Source organism: Myripristis murdjan, chromosome 10, assembly GCF_902150065.1.
Source record: "Myripristis murdjan chromosome 10, fMyrMur1.1, whole genome shotgun sequence".
In the NCBI taxonomy this organism is placed as follows: Eukaryota; Metazoa; Chordata; class Actinopteri; order Holocentriformes; family Holocentridae; genus Myripristis; species Myripristis murdjan.
Window position 1 is genome coordinate 34,822,512 of NC_043989.1, and position 14,551 is coordinate 34,837,062.

At 41.1% G+C, this 14,551-nt stretch overlaps 1 protein-coding gene across 4 annotated transcripts in view; it reads left to right on the forward strand.

The window, feature by feature from the left end:
* Positions 1-13,914, forward strand: part of immt (inner membrane protein, mitochondrial (mitofilin)) — a 102,868-nt gene extending 88,954 nt beyond the window's left edge. For 3 of the 4 annotated variants that reach the window (XM_030061583.1, XM_030061586.1, XM_030061584.1), the window contains 6 exons: positions 5,470-5,605; positions 6,499-6,628; positions 8,466-8,689; positions 11,014-11,145; positions 11,678-11,807; positions 12,670-13,914. In XM_030061583.1, the coding sequence (XP_029917443.1) occupies positions 5,470-5,605; positions 6,499-6,628; positions 8,466-8,689; positions 11,014-11,145; positions 11,678-11,807; positions 12,670-13,277 (1,360 nt within the window). In that variant the 3' untranslated portion in view covers positions 13,278-13,914. The remainder of the gene's footprint in view (positions 1-5,469; positions 5,606-6,498; positions 6,629-8,465; positions 8,690-11,013; positions 11,146-11,677; positions 11,808-12,669) is intronic. The other variant, XM_030061585.1, reaches the window with a different exon arrangement.
* The last annotated feature ends 637 nt before the right edge of the window (positions 13,915-14,551 follow it).

The window sequence follows — 14,551 nt, forward strand, 5'->3', positions numbered from 1 at the left end:
GTGGATGGCCCTTGGTAGAGAAGTAAGTCATTTATTTATTTATTTATTTTATTCTATTTATAAAGGACAGTCATGGATTATGCCAGATGAACTGGCCCGGCAGAACACTTTGAATCCCCACTTGTCTGGCTTGTTGGCAATGTACTGGCGGAGAGTGCCAGCCCTTGTGCCCTTATATGCCACCATGACCTCATCTACACTCTGCTTATAGTTGGATGGAATTAGAAGGCACTGCTCACAAAGCATCTCAAAGAGGTGGCGGATTTTGTAAAATCGATCTGGACTCTGACTGCTCTGCTGATTGTCATTGAAATGAATGTATCTGCATAAGAGCTGGAATCTCTTCCTTGGCATGACATCAGCTATCACACTGAAGCGTGACTCGTGGTGCCAGTAGTCCTCCGCCGATGGAAAGTTGAAAACACCCATGAATAGTAGTATTGCCAGGAAATCTTCAATCTCTGCAGGGTTAGTCTTGATTGGATCCCCTAACTCTTGGGCAGAGTAAAGATTGGTATGATGAGCAACATGTTCAATCATCTTGTCTGTGAAGAGGGTTTTGAAATATTGGAAGGGTGTCTGTACAGCCTCAGGGGGTTCAAATCTTGCATCAGGAACCTGGAATTCCTCTATCTTCATGTTTCCAGGTTCTCGTTGTGCCTTTGTTTGGGCCAGAGGGTGACCTTGTTTCAGGGGTATCCTCTGACTCCATCAAGGAAACCGTTTTCAGGGCACATTTGTGTTTTCTGCTCTTTTTACGGGGTGGTGGTACAGAAGATTTGCTTGTTGAAGCAGCCTCATCCTCATCCAGTGATTCAAAAGAAGAGTCTCCTGTCTCTTCCACTTGTGTGGGCTGGTAATCAGGATCATCCACATTGTCATCATCATCATCACTTAGACCAGCATCAGAGTCTTCAGGATTTTCTGGCACAAGGGCCAGAAAAGTGCGCGGCCTCACACCATAAAACGTCTTTGTGTCCATCTATAATTAGTAAAGCAGACAAACAAAAGTAAAATATCAAAAAAAAAACATGTTATCATGTAATAGGTATATGTTCTTGTATATCAACATGTTAGTTTACCATGAAATCATCAAAAGTATTACAAGACAATTTTTTTCATGTATTTTGTCTAGATATTTACTGCATGTATTTTTAAAACATTTTAGAAATAGCGAAAAAATTGTAATGATGGATTTTTTTTTAATTCAAACATTTTATGAGAGACTGTTAATTACATGGTAATAACAAGTGTGAATATTCATGGAATTTTATTCAATAAAAAATGTAAATTTGTTAACTTATTACTACATTTACCATACAATGACAAATCAACCGTTTGGTAGAGTATGTTTTTAAACGGTTAAATAATCACACCCATGAATTTATTTTAGCATATATGCAATGGAACAGAATTAAATGTATCATATTGACAAAAGTGATTGATCAAAATGTTTTTTTTTTTTCACGGCAGGAGTCAATTTTATTTACAGTAGCTTTTCATCATTAGCTTAACCATAACACGATAAATCAACCATTTGGTGTAGCATGTTTTTAAAAAATTATTTGGCCCTTACTAAATTTATTTTTGACAAATAAAGATACATGAGTCTCTTCAGCTAGACCTTGTCAACCATAATATGTTGAGAAAATATGCTTACCTGCGAAAACTTAGCCAAACAGAGTCGACATGTCCGATGCAAGTTTTTGCTTGCTCACTTCCTGTGGGGCAGGAGACTTAAAAGGTGTACTGCTTTCAGACATTGTGCCATCTGGTGGGTTTTTCTGGCATTGCATACTTCAACCGAATGGTAGAGGTGACTCAATTAACTTGATTCAAGTTCAAGACAATTTTCATCAAGATACAGGGGATGAAAATGTGCTCAACCAAATGGTTGAGCAGGAAGTTAAAGGGTTAAGTAATTACAAACTTACCTTTTATCTATGGTTCTGCAGAAAATTATTTCATCTCAACTGATATCTTTTATGAATAACAAGTGTTTTTAGCAGTCTGGTTTCCAGTCTGGTTTTAGAGCTCTTCATAGTACTGAGACAGTTCTTGTTAAGGTCACTAATGACCTGCTGCTGACTGCTCAATTTTAGTTCTTTAGATTTAAGTGCCGCATTTGACACAGTCAATCATTGTATCCCCCTACGTCACTTAGGGTGCACTCACATTAGGCCCAGTTGTTCTGTATCGTTCTGAAGCACGAATGCCCCCCCTCCCTGGTTCCCCGCTGGCTTGCACTCACATTAGCCCAACCCCCACCATACTGAAGCACGGTTGCCTCTGGTCCCTACGTCATCACGTTGAAAAACGACGCACGCATGGCTATACATCATCATAAATCGACTTTTGTTTTTACACGGTTGCAGCAGCACAAAGGACAATGACACAGAGAACATGGTTGAATATTGATTGCGGGATGTGACGATTCGCAGTTGATCGTGCTGCACGCATAAAACGATTTTTGCGGAGGCAGGAGGAAAAGTCATACGTCATATCCACGTTCGAGCCTTGCATGCGTGACCATGCATGTGCTTGTGCATGAATGTGCGTAGCGTACTGAAGCACACCTCCTCTAACAGTGTCAGAGCGGAGGAAGTGTATTGTACTGAAGCATGGAACGGAGCACTCACACTAGTCAAATAATCCAGATTTTTGGGTCAAACATGCTTGTGCACGGGACAAATGGGTTAATGTGAGTAGGCCCTTAGAAACTTGAGTAGGCATGAAGGGTTCAGCCTTTGGCTTACTACATCCTTACTGCTCTAACAGAAGTTTTTTTCTGTTGCTCTGGGTAAGTGTACCTCCTCAATGGCTCAATTGAGTTGGGGTGTCCCTCAGGGCTCCTTTCTTGGCCCCCTTCTATTTTCTATATAGATGCTGCCCTTGCTCAAGTTATTCAAAATCATGATGTGCTTTACCATTTCTATGCTAATGACACTCAGTTACACATGCCCTTAAAACACACAGATTCTCGCAGCCCAGCAAATCTCACATCTTGCCTGTGCCAAAACTTCCTTTAATTTAATTATATATCTGAGGTCATTCTGTTTAATCCCCCAGATTCCATCAGCTCTTTTGGTTCTAATCATGGCAGGCTCTCAAATAACATCAACAGGCTGCTGGGAATCTAGGGGTAATATCTAATGCTAACCTAAGTTTTGATAATGAAGTCAAAAAATGTTACTCATTTGTTTCTTTCATCTAAAGATAATTTTTAAAGTTAGGTCATTTATATTAATTGCTGATCTACACATAGTTGTATATGCTTTCATCAACTCTCGATTTGACTACTGCAATGCACTTTACTTGGGTATCAGCAAAGTCCCCCTCCACCATGTCCATTTGTTACAAAATGCTCCTAAACATCATTTAACATCAGACAACATTTATTAAGCTGGCATGTGCCCTGTTGACCGTAAAGATCATGGACGGAGCCCTGGTTACTCTCAGGTCAAAGTTTGTGTCAAAGGTTCCATAGTATGGGGGGGCTCTAATAGCAAAAGCTCGATCAGCAGAATCAGGCTTTTGCTGATGGAACACTCTGCCTACTGAGCTTAGACACACTAGGTCGCTAGCTTCTTTTATATCTGTTTTTGAAAGTTTTTGGAAATGTTTCATAAATGATTTTATCCATCCAGCATGGATTTTATCTATGCTGTTTTTATTCCTATTCATTTGCTTGTGTACATTTTATTTTCTTCGTCTATGCTCGTGCTCTGGCCTAATTCTCATGTGTTTGGTTTTCTTTCTGTAAAACACTTTGTAACACTGTTAAAAAAGTGCTATATCAATAAATATAATAATTATTATTGTTGTTGTTGATGTTGATGTTGTTTTTGTTGGTTTATTTGTTTGTAATCAGTGCTTAATTTATTTCCTTTATGGAAAATAGCAATTTGGAAATACACTGCTCAAAAAAATAAAGGGAACACTTAAATCACACATCCCAGATCACAATGAATGAAATATTCCAGTTCAAAATCTTTATTAATTACATAGTGTAATTTGTTGAGAACAAACTAATGTAAAATTAATCGATGGAAAACAAAATCATTAACTCATCGAGGACTGGATTCAGAACCATACCCAAAATCTAAGTGGAAAAATCAGATCACAGGCTGATCCAACTTGAGTGAATTTACCCTAGGCCGCTCAAAATGTGGCTCAGTAGCCTGTATGGCCTCCACGTGCCTGTATGCATTCCCTACAACGTCTGGGCATGCTCCTGATGAGACGACGGATGGTCTCCTGGGGGATCTCCTCCCAGACCTGGATCAGGGCATCAGTCAGCTCCTGGACAGTGTGTGGTGCGATGTGGTGGCGGTGGATGCTTTGATACAATGTCCCAGAGATGCTCGATTGATTCAGTTCTGGGGAACGGGGGGGGGGGGCAGTCAATGCTTTCATCATACAGGAACTGCTGACACGCTCCAGCCACATGAGGCCCGGCATTGTCATGCACCAGAAGGAACCCATGACCCACTGCACCAGCATGTGGTCTGACAGTGGGTCTGAGGATCTCATCCTGGTACCTAACAACAGTCAGGGTACCTCTGGCTAGCACATGGAGGTCTGTGCGGTCCTCCAAGGATATGCCTCCCCAGACCATCACTGACCCACCACCAAACCAGTCATACTGGAGGACGTGGCAGGCAGCATAATGTTCTCCCCGGCGTCGCCAGACTCTGTCACGTCTGTCACGTGCTCAGTGTGAACCTGCTCTCATCTGAAGAGAACAGGACACCAGTGGCGAATCTGCCAATTATGGTGCTCTCTCGCAAATGCCAATCGGGCTGCACCATGCTAGGGTGTGAGCACAGGTCCCACTAGAGGATGTCGGGCCCTCATGCCACCCTCATGCAGTCTGTTTCTGACAGTTTGGGCAGAAACATGCACACCAGTGGCCTGCTGGAGGTCATTTTGGAGGGTTCTGACAGTGCTCCTACTGTTCCACCTTGCACAAAGAAGCAGATAGCGGTCATGCTGCTGGGCTGTTGCCCTCCTACAAAACCATTCCTTTATAGGGGTTGTCTTGCTAATTGCCTCTCCTTTCCACCTGTTGTCTGTCCAATTTGCACAACAGCAGGTGAAATTGATTCACAATCAGTAATGCTTCCTAACTGGGCAGCTTGATATAACAGGAGTTTGATTGACTTGGAGTTAAACTCTGATTATTATGTGTTCCCTTTATTTTTTTGAGCAGTGTAGTTTATTTCCAACTCTTTCTTTACTGTAGTCTCATATTTAGGTTTAGTAACGTGTTACATTGTAATCCGTACATTTTTCTTGAAATGTTTATTTGGATGCAACTGTATCTTATTAACCATTAATTTTCTGTTGTTTGCTGAGCCCCTGTTTTCACTCTGATTTGGTTTTAGACCATGCCCCCCTTGGATCAGTTGTTTCCTTTTTTTACAAACTGTTTCTGTAATACCCTCCCACTCTTCCTCTTCCCTGCAGGGATGCTCTGGACTCTCTGAGGTCAGTCATTGACAAAGCCAAAGAATCAAAGGTTGCCGCTGTCCAGCCTTTGGTTTTAGCAGCAGAGGAAAATCTCCACAGCATGGTTGTGGACTTAGACCAGGCGGTCACTAAGGTAAAGACAAATGTGTGTATCTTTAAAGTCTTATGGTAGGAGTATAAATTGGACACATCTTCCTTGTACTCCCCTAAATATGCACAAATAATTAGCAGACACTTAACAGGTTAATTTTGGGGCACCCCAGTAGCTCAACGGATAAGTGTGCATACCATGTGGTAAGGATAATTTCTGATTTTAAGGTCCTGGGTTTGAATCCATCAGGCCCTTTGCTGCATGTCATCCCCCCTCTCTCCCCTGCCTTTCCTGTTACTCTACTGTGACTGTCATATAAAGCAGAAATGCCAAAAATATAACCTTACATAAATAAATAAATGAATAAATAAATACTTCAACTGGTTAATTTTGTGTGGAGAACTAAGCCCTCAAACCATTGGACTATCAGCTCCATTATGGTCCATAATGTTATCTTTTTAAAGGAACACCTTGTAGGTCTTAGCAGCATCTCAAGTCTACAAGGGAGAATGTAACAAAATGGCAATACCCCCCACCCACTTCCTTTCCAAACACATTCATGATATTGTCTGAATACATTTTTTCTTTTCTTTTTTTCAGGTAAATTAGATAGAGAATTTGTAAAAAGGATTCTGTCTAGGAAGAGGATGCACTTAATAAATTTGTTAATTTTAACATTTTAACGTTTTCCTGCCCAGGGACCTGCCAAATAAACTAATAAAATCAAATAATCAAGGTTTCTCAGAAAGCCTCATCACTCCTCACTGCATGTTTAATTAACTGAGATGCCCTCAAAGATGTTGATCAGTAATTGATTTCCTGGTCGTGAGCTGGAGGACACAGGAGCAAGGAGTTGAGGATACATAAACTCAGGGGCTGGGGTCCACCCTAATCCTTTTCTCTGTCTGTATGTATCTGTGGGTCTATGTGTGTAGGTGCAGTCGGCAGAGTCAGAGGCTAAGATTGTTTCCCAATATACTGAACTGGTTAATGAGGCCAAAAGACAGTTCCAGAAGGAATTAAGCAGCCTTACTCCAGAGATCCAGGCCAACTGGAAGGGACTCAGTAAGACTACACACACACACACACACACGCACACACACACACACTCAGATTAAGAAAAGGTATCTTTGAGCAGGTTTACAATCCAAAACAATAGCACCACTACATGCTTGGATAGTTGAATCAAATAGAACCTTATCTCTGATGTTATTGATGAATGCTTTGTTGATGTGTCTTTCCAGTTTTTAAGACAGTTACCGCCATTAATGTGTAACCAATAGACATAGAGTACGTTTACATGCACACCATATTCCGGTTCGGCTCAATATTCCGGCTAAGGTAACTGCGCCGCGGCAACTGGAATATTCCGTTTACATGTTACTTGGCATGCCCCCATGTTTTGGCGTATTCCACTCTCTGACGTAATGCGACACTCAGCCGCGGGGGGCAGCAGTACGCGTATAGGCGCCTGGTCTGCCGGAAAAAACAGACGAAGAAGTCTTCTTCCTCGTCGTCTTCTTTTTTTTCTTCTTCTTTTGTCGCTATTTCTATGTTTTCTCCCATCGATATACTCTGTGATATTTAAGTCTTTCATTAGCTGAAGGTGGACTGCAGTCTCCTGGCTCTTGCTGCTGTTCGCCCTGCCGTTTTCCCCGCTTGCAGGTAACCATAGCAACAAAGACGCCACAGAATTCCTTGTGAGTCGAGCATGCGCAGTCGTGACTGAATATTCCGGTTCGGGGAGTTTTCCGACTAAGGTGGTTACATGCCCCAATATTCCGGTTGGAACAGGAATATTCCAGGGGGCTTATTCGGAATTCTCTCCAACCGGAATATGACCTTAATCGGGTTCTGTGCGTGTTTACATGACACGTGCGCAACCAGAATATTGCGAATATTCCGGTTAATACAGGAATAAGGTGTGCATGTAAACGTGCTCATAGATATACAGCCATAACATTTGTGACTGAGGACATTCAATGGCCTTATAGTCATGTTTCACCTTCTTTCCATCTTGCCAGATCATGTATAGATACATAGCCATCTGACCCTTTGAAAAAAGCCTGTGTAAGTGTAGATGCTAGGGACTGACTGATATTGATTTTTCAGGATCAGTACCAATTATTAGTAATCAAGGACATTGATAAACTATATTCAGGGCCAATATTATTTTGCCGGACATTTGAGTTGCAGTGCCAAAGTTTACAGATTTGGAAACATGAACACAAACATTACTTTGAATTAGCAAATGTTTAATCTAACATTAGAGAAGAGGATCACACTTCAGTCATAATTGCACTGAGCCAAGGATATAGCTAAAATTCCTGTTGGTTAGGGCATATTAAAGTTAAATGACATGCCCTGATCTTAACTTTACTGATTGTCCTCCCCACCACCCCACATCCCTCCCTAAATGTCACACCCACTTTTTTTTTTTTTTTTAAACCAATGTTTGGTAATTTTGAAAAAGATTTGAGTTTTCTCAGGTTCCAAAGGGATAACACCTCTATCAAATCTGCCAGGGCATGCAATTTATGGCTACATGAAAACTTTCAAGGTGGTGAAGATAGCTGAAAATTTGCAATACACATACCATCACATTTCAGGTCATTTATGAGATTGCCAACCATCATGGGCATGTTGCTCAGTGCACAAGTTATTGCAACACTCACAAAGGAGGGGTTTTGAAAAGCTAGTCATGGTTGAGTGTGACATGGAGTGAGACAGAGTGAGTCAACAAAACCCCGAGAGTAATCAGCATTGACTAATCATACTGTTGAATTAGTGTCAAAATTAGTGTCAAAAGACCACAACACTGTATACTCCACTTCACCTGATCATATATGTTTAAACTGCAATAAATAAATAAATATTGGCTGAATGACTTTGTATGTGTTAGCTGGTAAATTGTCTGCAGATGATCTGAATGCCCTGATTGCCCATGCACACCGTCGCATTGACCAGCTGAACCGAGAGCTGGCTGAGCAGAGAGTCAGAGAGCAAGTCCATATAGAGGCAGCCCTCGAGCAGCAGAAACTTGAAGATCAGAAAGCCCTGGATAAAGCTGTTCACACTGCCACGCAGCACAGCAAGGAGGAGGCCAGACTGGAACAGGAGAGAAAGGTAAGGAGAGATTATCCCAAGCTCCAAAATGAACACCAAGTTTCTTGTTGGTGGCTAAATTTCACAGCCCTACAAAGGGCTTGGCAATATCAAACAAGTGACCAAAAAAGTTTCATCAAAATGTCACTTTCCAGGTCCATGTGATGAATTAATTATGAACGATGTAAAAAGCAGCACAGTTGTGTGTAATGGTCACAAGTAATGAGATGTCGTGGCTGTTGAGGAACACAGCACAATCAGTGAAATGGCACTTTTTATTTCCATTTAGCTTAATTGACAGGTGAAAAGACTGGTGGAGCAGGTGGTAAAGTGATATAAAAATGGCTATTGTGTGTTCATACATTTATGGTTTATTGTAGGTGTGTAAAAGAGGCTCATATACTGTATGCCCACAAATCCTCCATGACTGAGTTTTATAAAACAGCAATGCACATGCATGGCTTTTTATTAATATGATGAAAAATGAATATGTCAAAAAGAAAGCCTTTGCATATTTATGGTTTTGTGTGTACATAGTTATAGTCTTCTGGGTCCTGGATGCAGCTGCATGCTGGGAACGTTCTGGGCTGGGAAAAACTAGGCCTGTCAACAGTCATTCGACAGGACAACACAGCAACAATGTAATGTTAGGAAATCAGCACTATGTCACTATTATACCATCACCACTCCTAAACATACAGTGTATACACCGGAGTTCACTTCTCCAATCTGATAACATTAGTTTGTGAGTTACAGCCCAGAAATACACTTGCATGTCTTGCATGTTAGCACTTTAAAAGTCTAAGCATTCTAATTTTTTAAGTTTTTGCAATTTTAGGTTGCCTTTTAATTTGATGGTGATGACATCACAGACATTCATTCTGTTGTCTGCAGTGGTCTTCAAACACTTTATAACATTAATATTGATATTAATAAGTATGCAGAATAGCAATATATGTCTGTTTTGTAGCAGGCACATAATAATAATAAGTATGCAGAATAGTAATATACAGTGGTCCCTCGTTTATCGCAGGAGTTACGTTCTAAAAATAACCCACAGTAGGCGTAATCCGCAAAGTAGTCAGCTTTATTTTTTACAATTATTATAGTTGTTATAAGGCTGCAGAACCCCTCACTACACACTTTATACACTTTTCTCAGACAGGCATTAACATTTTCTCACTTTTCTCTCTTGTTTAAACACTCTCAAAGTTCAAACCTTCGTAGAAAAATAAGTCCAGTATTATAGAATGAACGCATTCTGTACTGTACAGGAGACACGGCACGGAGGAGATTGATTGACAATGGTCTACAGTCCCTTAGTCAGTCAGGACGCAGAACACAAGGCGCTGTTAAAAAAAAAAAAAAAAACAAACATGCAAAATTGCACAAAAAAAAATCTGTGAAACTGCGAGGCCACGAAAGGTGCACCGCGTTATAGCGAGGGACAACTGTATATCCGCTGTGCAGCAGGCACATAAGAAGGGGAAGAAGTAGTAGTATGCAGAATAGTTATGTGTCTGCATTGCAGCAGGCACATAATAACATATAACTGATTTTGAGTCCAGAAGGGACTCCACTGTCTCTACTTGATTCTGTCCTTGACTAAAGGTTTGATTTGGTCTGACTGTCTTGTATATGGAGCTCCAAAAATGCAATGTTCCACTGCCTTTTCTTCTTCCCTCCCTCAGCTCATAAGGCACCTTGCAACCATCAGCCATCATATGCGATCAATGATAAAAACACACAGTAATTCTAATAATGCTCCATTGTGAGCACTATACTTTGTTTGAGAATTTTCTTGAAAGTAGTCAGTGATTTTGACATGTTAACAATATCTAAATAGAAAATCCGTAAGACTACTCCTCTACATTTAAAAGAAAATTTAACCAAATTATTGTTACAAAAAGAAAGGTGAAGATTATTAGACTGTTTGGTTAAGTAGCAATGAATGTTTGAATTAAACAAATTGTTTACTAAAAGTCTTACACAGAAGAATGCAGCAAAGGGAAGTAGAGCAGGGGACAAAAGGAAAGAATACTTCCCCACAGAGGAGTAGAAGAGCACATTGTCATCAATAAGATATTTATTAAATTTAGCAACACATCTGTCCACACATGTATATAGTTTAATAACTTTAATAAAAGAATGCTATGTTTGATTGTTGAAAAATTTGTGGCAAGTGCTCTTTCTTTACCAGTAACTCTGTGTGTGTATGTGTGTGTGTGTGTGCGTGTGTGTGCGTGCGCGTGCATGTGTGCGTGTGCGCGCGCGTGTGTGTGTGTGTGTGTGTGTGTGTATGTATGTATGTATGTATGTGTGCACTTGCGCACACGTGCACACAGCTGTCTGAGTTGAGAGAGGTGATGGAGGCAGAGATGAGGACTCAGCTCCGTCGACAGGCAGCAGCGCACACAGACCACCTCAGAGATATCCTCAAAGTCCAAGAACAGGAGCTTCGATCTGAGGCTGAGCAGGTCTATCCATTCTGTTGAACTGTTTTCTGTTAGACATTTCATTCATGTCATTCAAAGCAAGGACTTGTAAATAGGGTTGCAAAGAGGTGGAAAATCTGTGCATTTGATGGAGGAATGCACATTATGCTGCAAGATATTTTTTTTCCAACCACATTCAAGTTCCCTGTTATAGGCAAACCTGCAGTTTTTCATATTTCCAGTTTATTCCACTTAATTCCCTTATATTCCCTTATATTCCTGTTTATTCCCATGGAAAGTTAAAAACTTTTAAAACTCCTGGAATTTTGCAACCCTACGCATAAATTAGTCATAAATAAGAACAGAAAATACCAAATTATTATTTTTGTAAGGGTTACAATGCCAGTTTCTCGCTGGCTTGCTAATTCAGAATACCACTTTAAGTCTTTAAGCAGGAAAACACTGCAGCAAGACAGACTACAATTATACGCATCCACAGTAAAGCAGACCATGACAGACCATTTATCTGCAGGCCTTTACTTCTATTTAAACATGTAATGTGGGCTCTGTTTAGGTTCTGAACAGTAAGATGTTGGAACAAGAGACCCACTACCGCCAGCTGACCCAGGAGCAGCTGGATAACTTCACTCTGGACATGAATGCTGCCTATGCCAGACTGAAGGGGATGGAGGAAGCCATAGACAGTAGGATATACACACAATCTGAACCATTATGTAAACGTAGGCACTCTAAAACACATGTAAACAAAATGGGCATGATTGTGTTTTGACAAGGTTGAACTGAATGGAAGAAAATGTTACTTTATTATTTGTTTGTCAAATGTTCTCTAGTTACCAATTGAAAGATAATAATGATGATAACTGATCTTTAGAAAAGTGCTAATAGTATGAGCTGTAGTAAAAGTGAACAAAAAAGAAAAGGAAAAAATAGTATTAACAATATTAGTAGTAGCTCTAGAAATAACGGTAGTGGTAGTTGTAAAACCAACAATAGTAGCTTAGGTTTTATTAGTAACACAGTACCTATACAGTATTTGCAATACTGACATTGTAGTAGTTGGTGGGGTAAACCTTATAACTTGTAAAAGAATTAGTAGTAATATCAGCGGCATTAGTTGAAGCAGTATTTGTAGTAGTAATGAAAGAAACAGCAGTAACAGATGTCAAAGTAACAATAGCAGTTATATTGGTGATAGCAGATGATATTGTAGTGGCAGATGTTAGTTGTAATAGTTGCTGTGAAGTGTGTCCAGGTAAATACCATAGTGTTACTATATGTTTGTAATAGCAGTAGAAATAAAAGTAGTCCTAGTAGAAATAGAAAAATGAGTTGTAGTTAGTACTTGTGGTCAGTGTTGGGAACGTCATGTGAATCAATTACAAAACCAATTATTGAAAATATTTTAATTTCATCAGCCAGGGTCAATCTATCATTGGTCAGTCCCTACTTTAGAACACAGCAGCCTGAAAATTGTCCTGAAGGACTAAGTCTGTAGCCTTGACAAACCTCCTTGTCATGTTTTTCACTCTCTGTCATGTGTTACAGGTCATGTGATAGCAGAGGAAGAGGCCCGTAAAGCTCACCAGCTCTGGTTGTCTGTAGAAGCTCTCAGCTACACCTTGAAGACTGCTGGCTCTGATTTGCCCACCAAGCCTCTTGAGAGTGCTGTCCAAGCCATTCAAGACAGCTGCTGCAACAACGAGTTTGCCCTGGCTCTGGCCTCAGCTCTTCCAGAAGAATCCCTACGCCGTGGCGTTTACAGTGAGGCCTCCCTCCGATCCCGCTTTAACTCCCTACGCTCGATGGTTCGCCGGGTTGCCCTAATTGATGAATCCCACAATTCCTTATACCAGTACTTCTTGTCTTACCTTCAGGCTGCACTGCTGTTTGAGGAGAAACAGGCGATGCCACCCACCCAGCTGACCAATGAAGATTTAGATCCATTTAAGCTTCTGTCTTATGCCAGTTACTGCTTAGAGCATGAGGATCTTGAGTTGGCAGCCAAATTTGTGAACCAGCTGAGAGGAGAGGCTAGGAGAGTGGTGCAGGACTGGCTAACTGAAGCCAGACTGACACTGGAGACCAGGCAGGTAGTTACTCTGCTGTCAGCCTATGCCAATGCTGTGGGTTTAGGAACCACCCAGGCTCCATAGGCTTAAACTCCAATTATACCCAACAGCCCTAAACCCCTAACCCTCACACTCTTTCTACACACGTCCAGGTGAAGTCACCATCATCCCTACCACTGGCCCCACAGTGGGAGCTGTAATTATATGGCAGGAACAGACGGCAGTGTGTCCAAGCTGTAATTTATAGCCCGTGTGTGAAAAAGTCAAAATATACACCAGTGACCCAGTATCATCTCACCATTGTAAGAAAGCTGGTGACACAAATATTAGCTGGCATATGAATAACCAGCAACTCAGTCACCAAGCAGAATAGTGGCACTTACATGGCTTATACTGAAGTGGGCAATGCCAAAATTGTCTATTGTAGTTGTATATCTGAACTTTATATCCCTGTCTCTTAGATTTGTCCCAGTCTTGTAAAACACAACTTGCTCGCATCCACATCTAGTATGCCTCAGTTCTAATAATTATTGAGATACTTGTTTCAAAGAACTAAGCCTCTTGTCATTTAAGGGCCACAGGTTTGGTCCAGGTGTTTATTTTTTAGGTGTTTTGATTTATTGGCCAGAATTTAGATGATTATAACACTGATTTACTGTGTTGTTATACCACACCCTATTTCTTTGAATCTTCAGTATGTAACAATAAATCATACACAAGAGCTCTGTTGTCTGTTGTTGACTGTCAGTTGCCTTAATTCTCACTATACTGCTACATGCTGCTTAGAAACGTAATAATAATAGGAATTACAGCAATAAAAATAAATTTATATTCTTCACATCCATCCATCCATTTTCAGCTGCTTATCCTGAACTGGGTTGCAGTGGCAGCAGGCTGAAGAGGCCCAGACGGTCTTTTCCCCAGCCACCTCCACCAGCTCCTCCTGGGGGATCCCAAAGCAGCCGGGAGACACAGTCCCCCCAGCATGTCCTGGGTCTGCCCCAGGGCCTCTTCCCAGGTGGATGTGCCCATCCACTGCGAGGCAGCCAGAAGGCATCCTGACTAGATGCCCAAACCACCTTATCTGGCTCCTTTCAATGTGGAGGAGCAGCAGCTCTACTCTGAGCTTATCACAAATGTCTGAGCTCCTCACCCTATTCTTAAGGGTGCACCTAGCCACCCTGCGGAGGAAACCCATTTCCGCCGCTTGTATTTGCAACCTCATTCTTTCGGTCTCTATCCAGAGCTGGTGACCATAGGTGAGGGTTGGAACAAAGACTGACCAGTAAATCAAAACCCTCGCCTTCTGGCTCAGGGTATTAGGGTATGCTTCACATAGGAAACCTAAATATGTACAA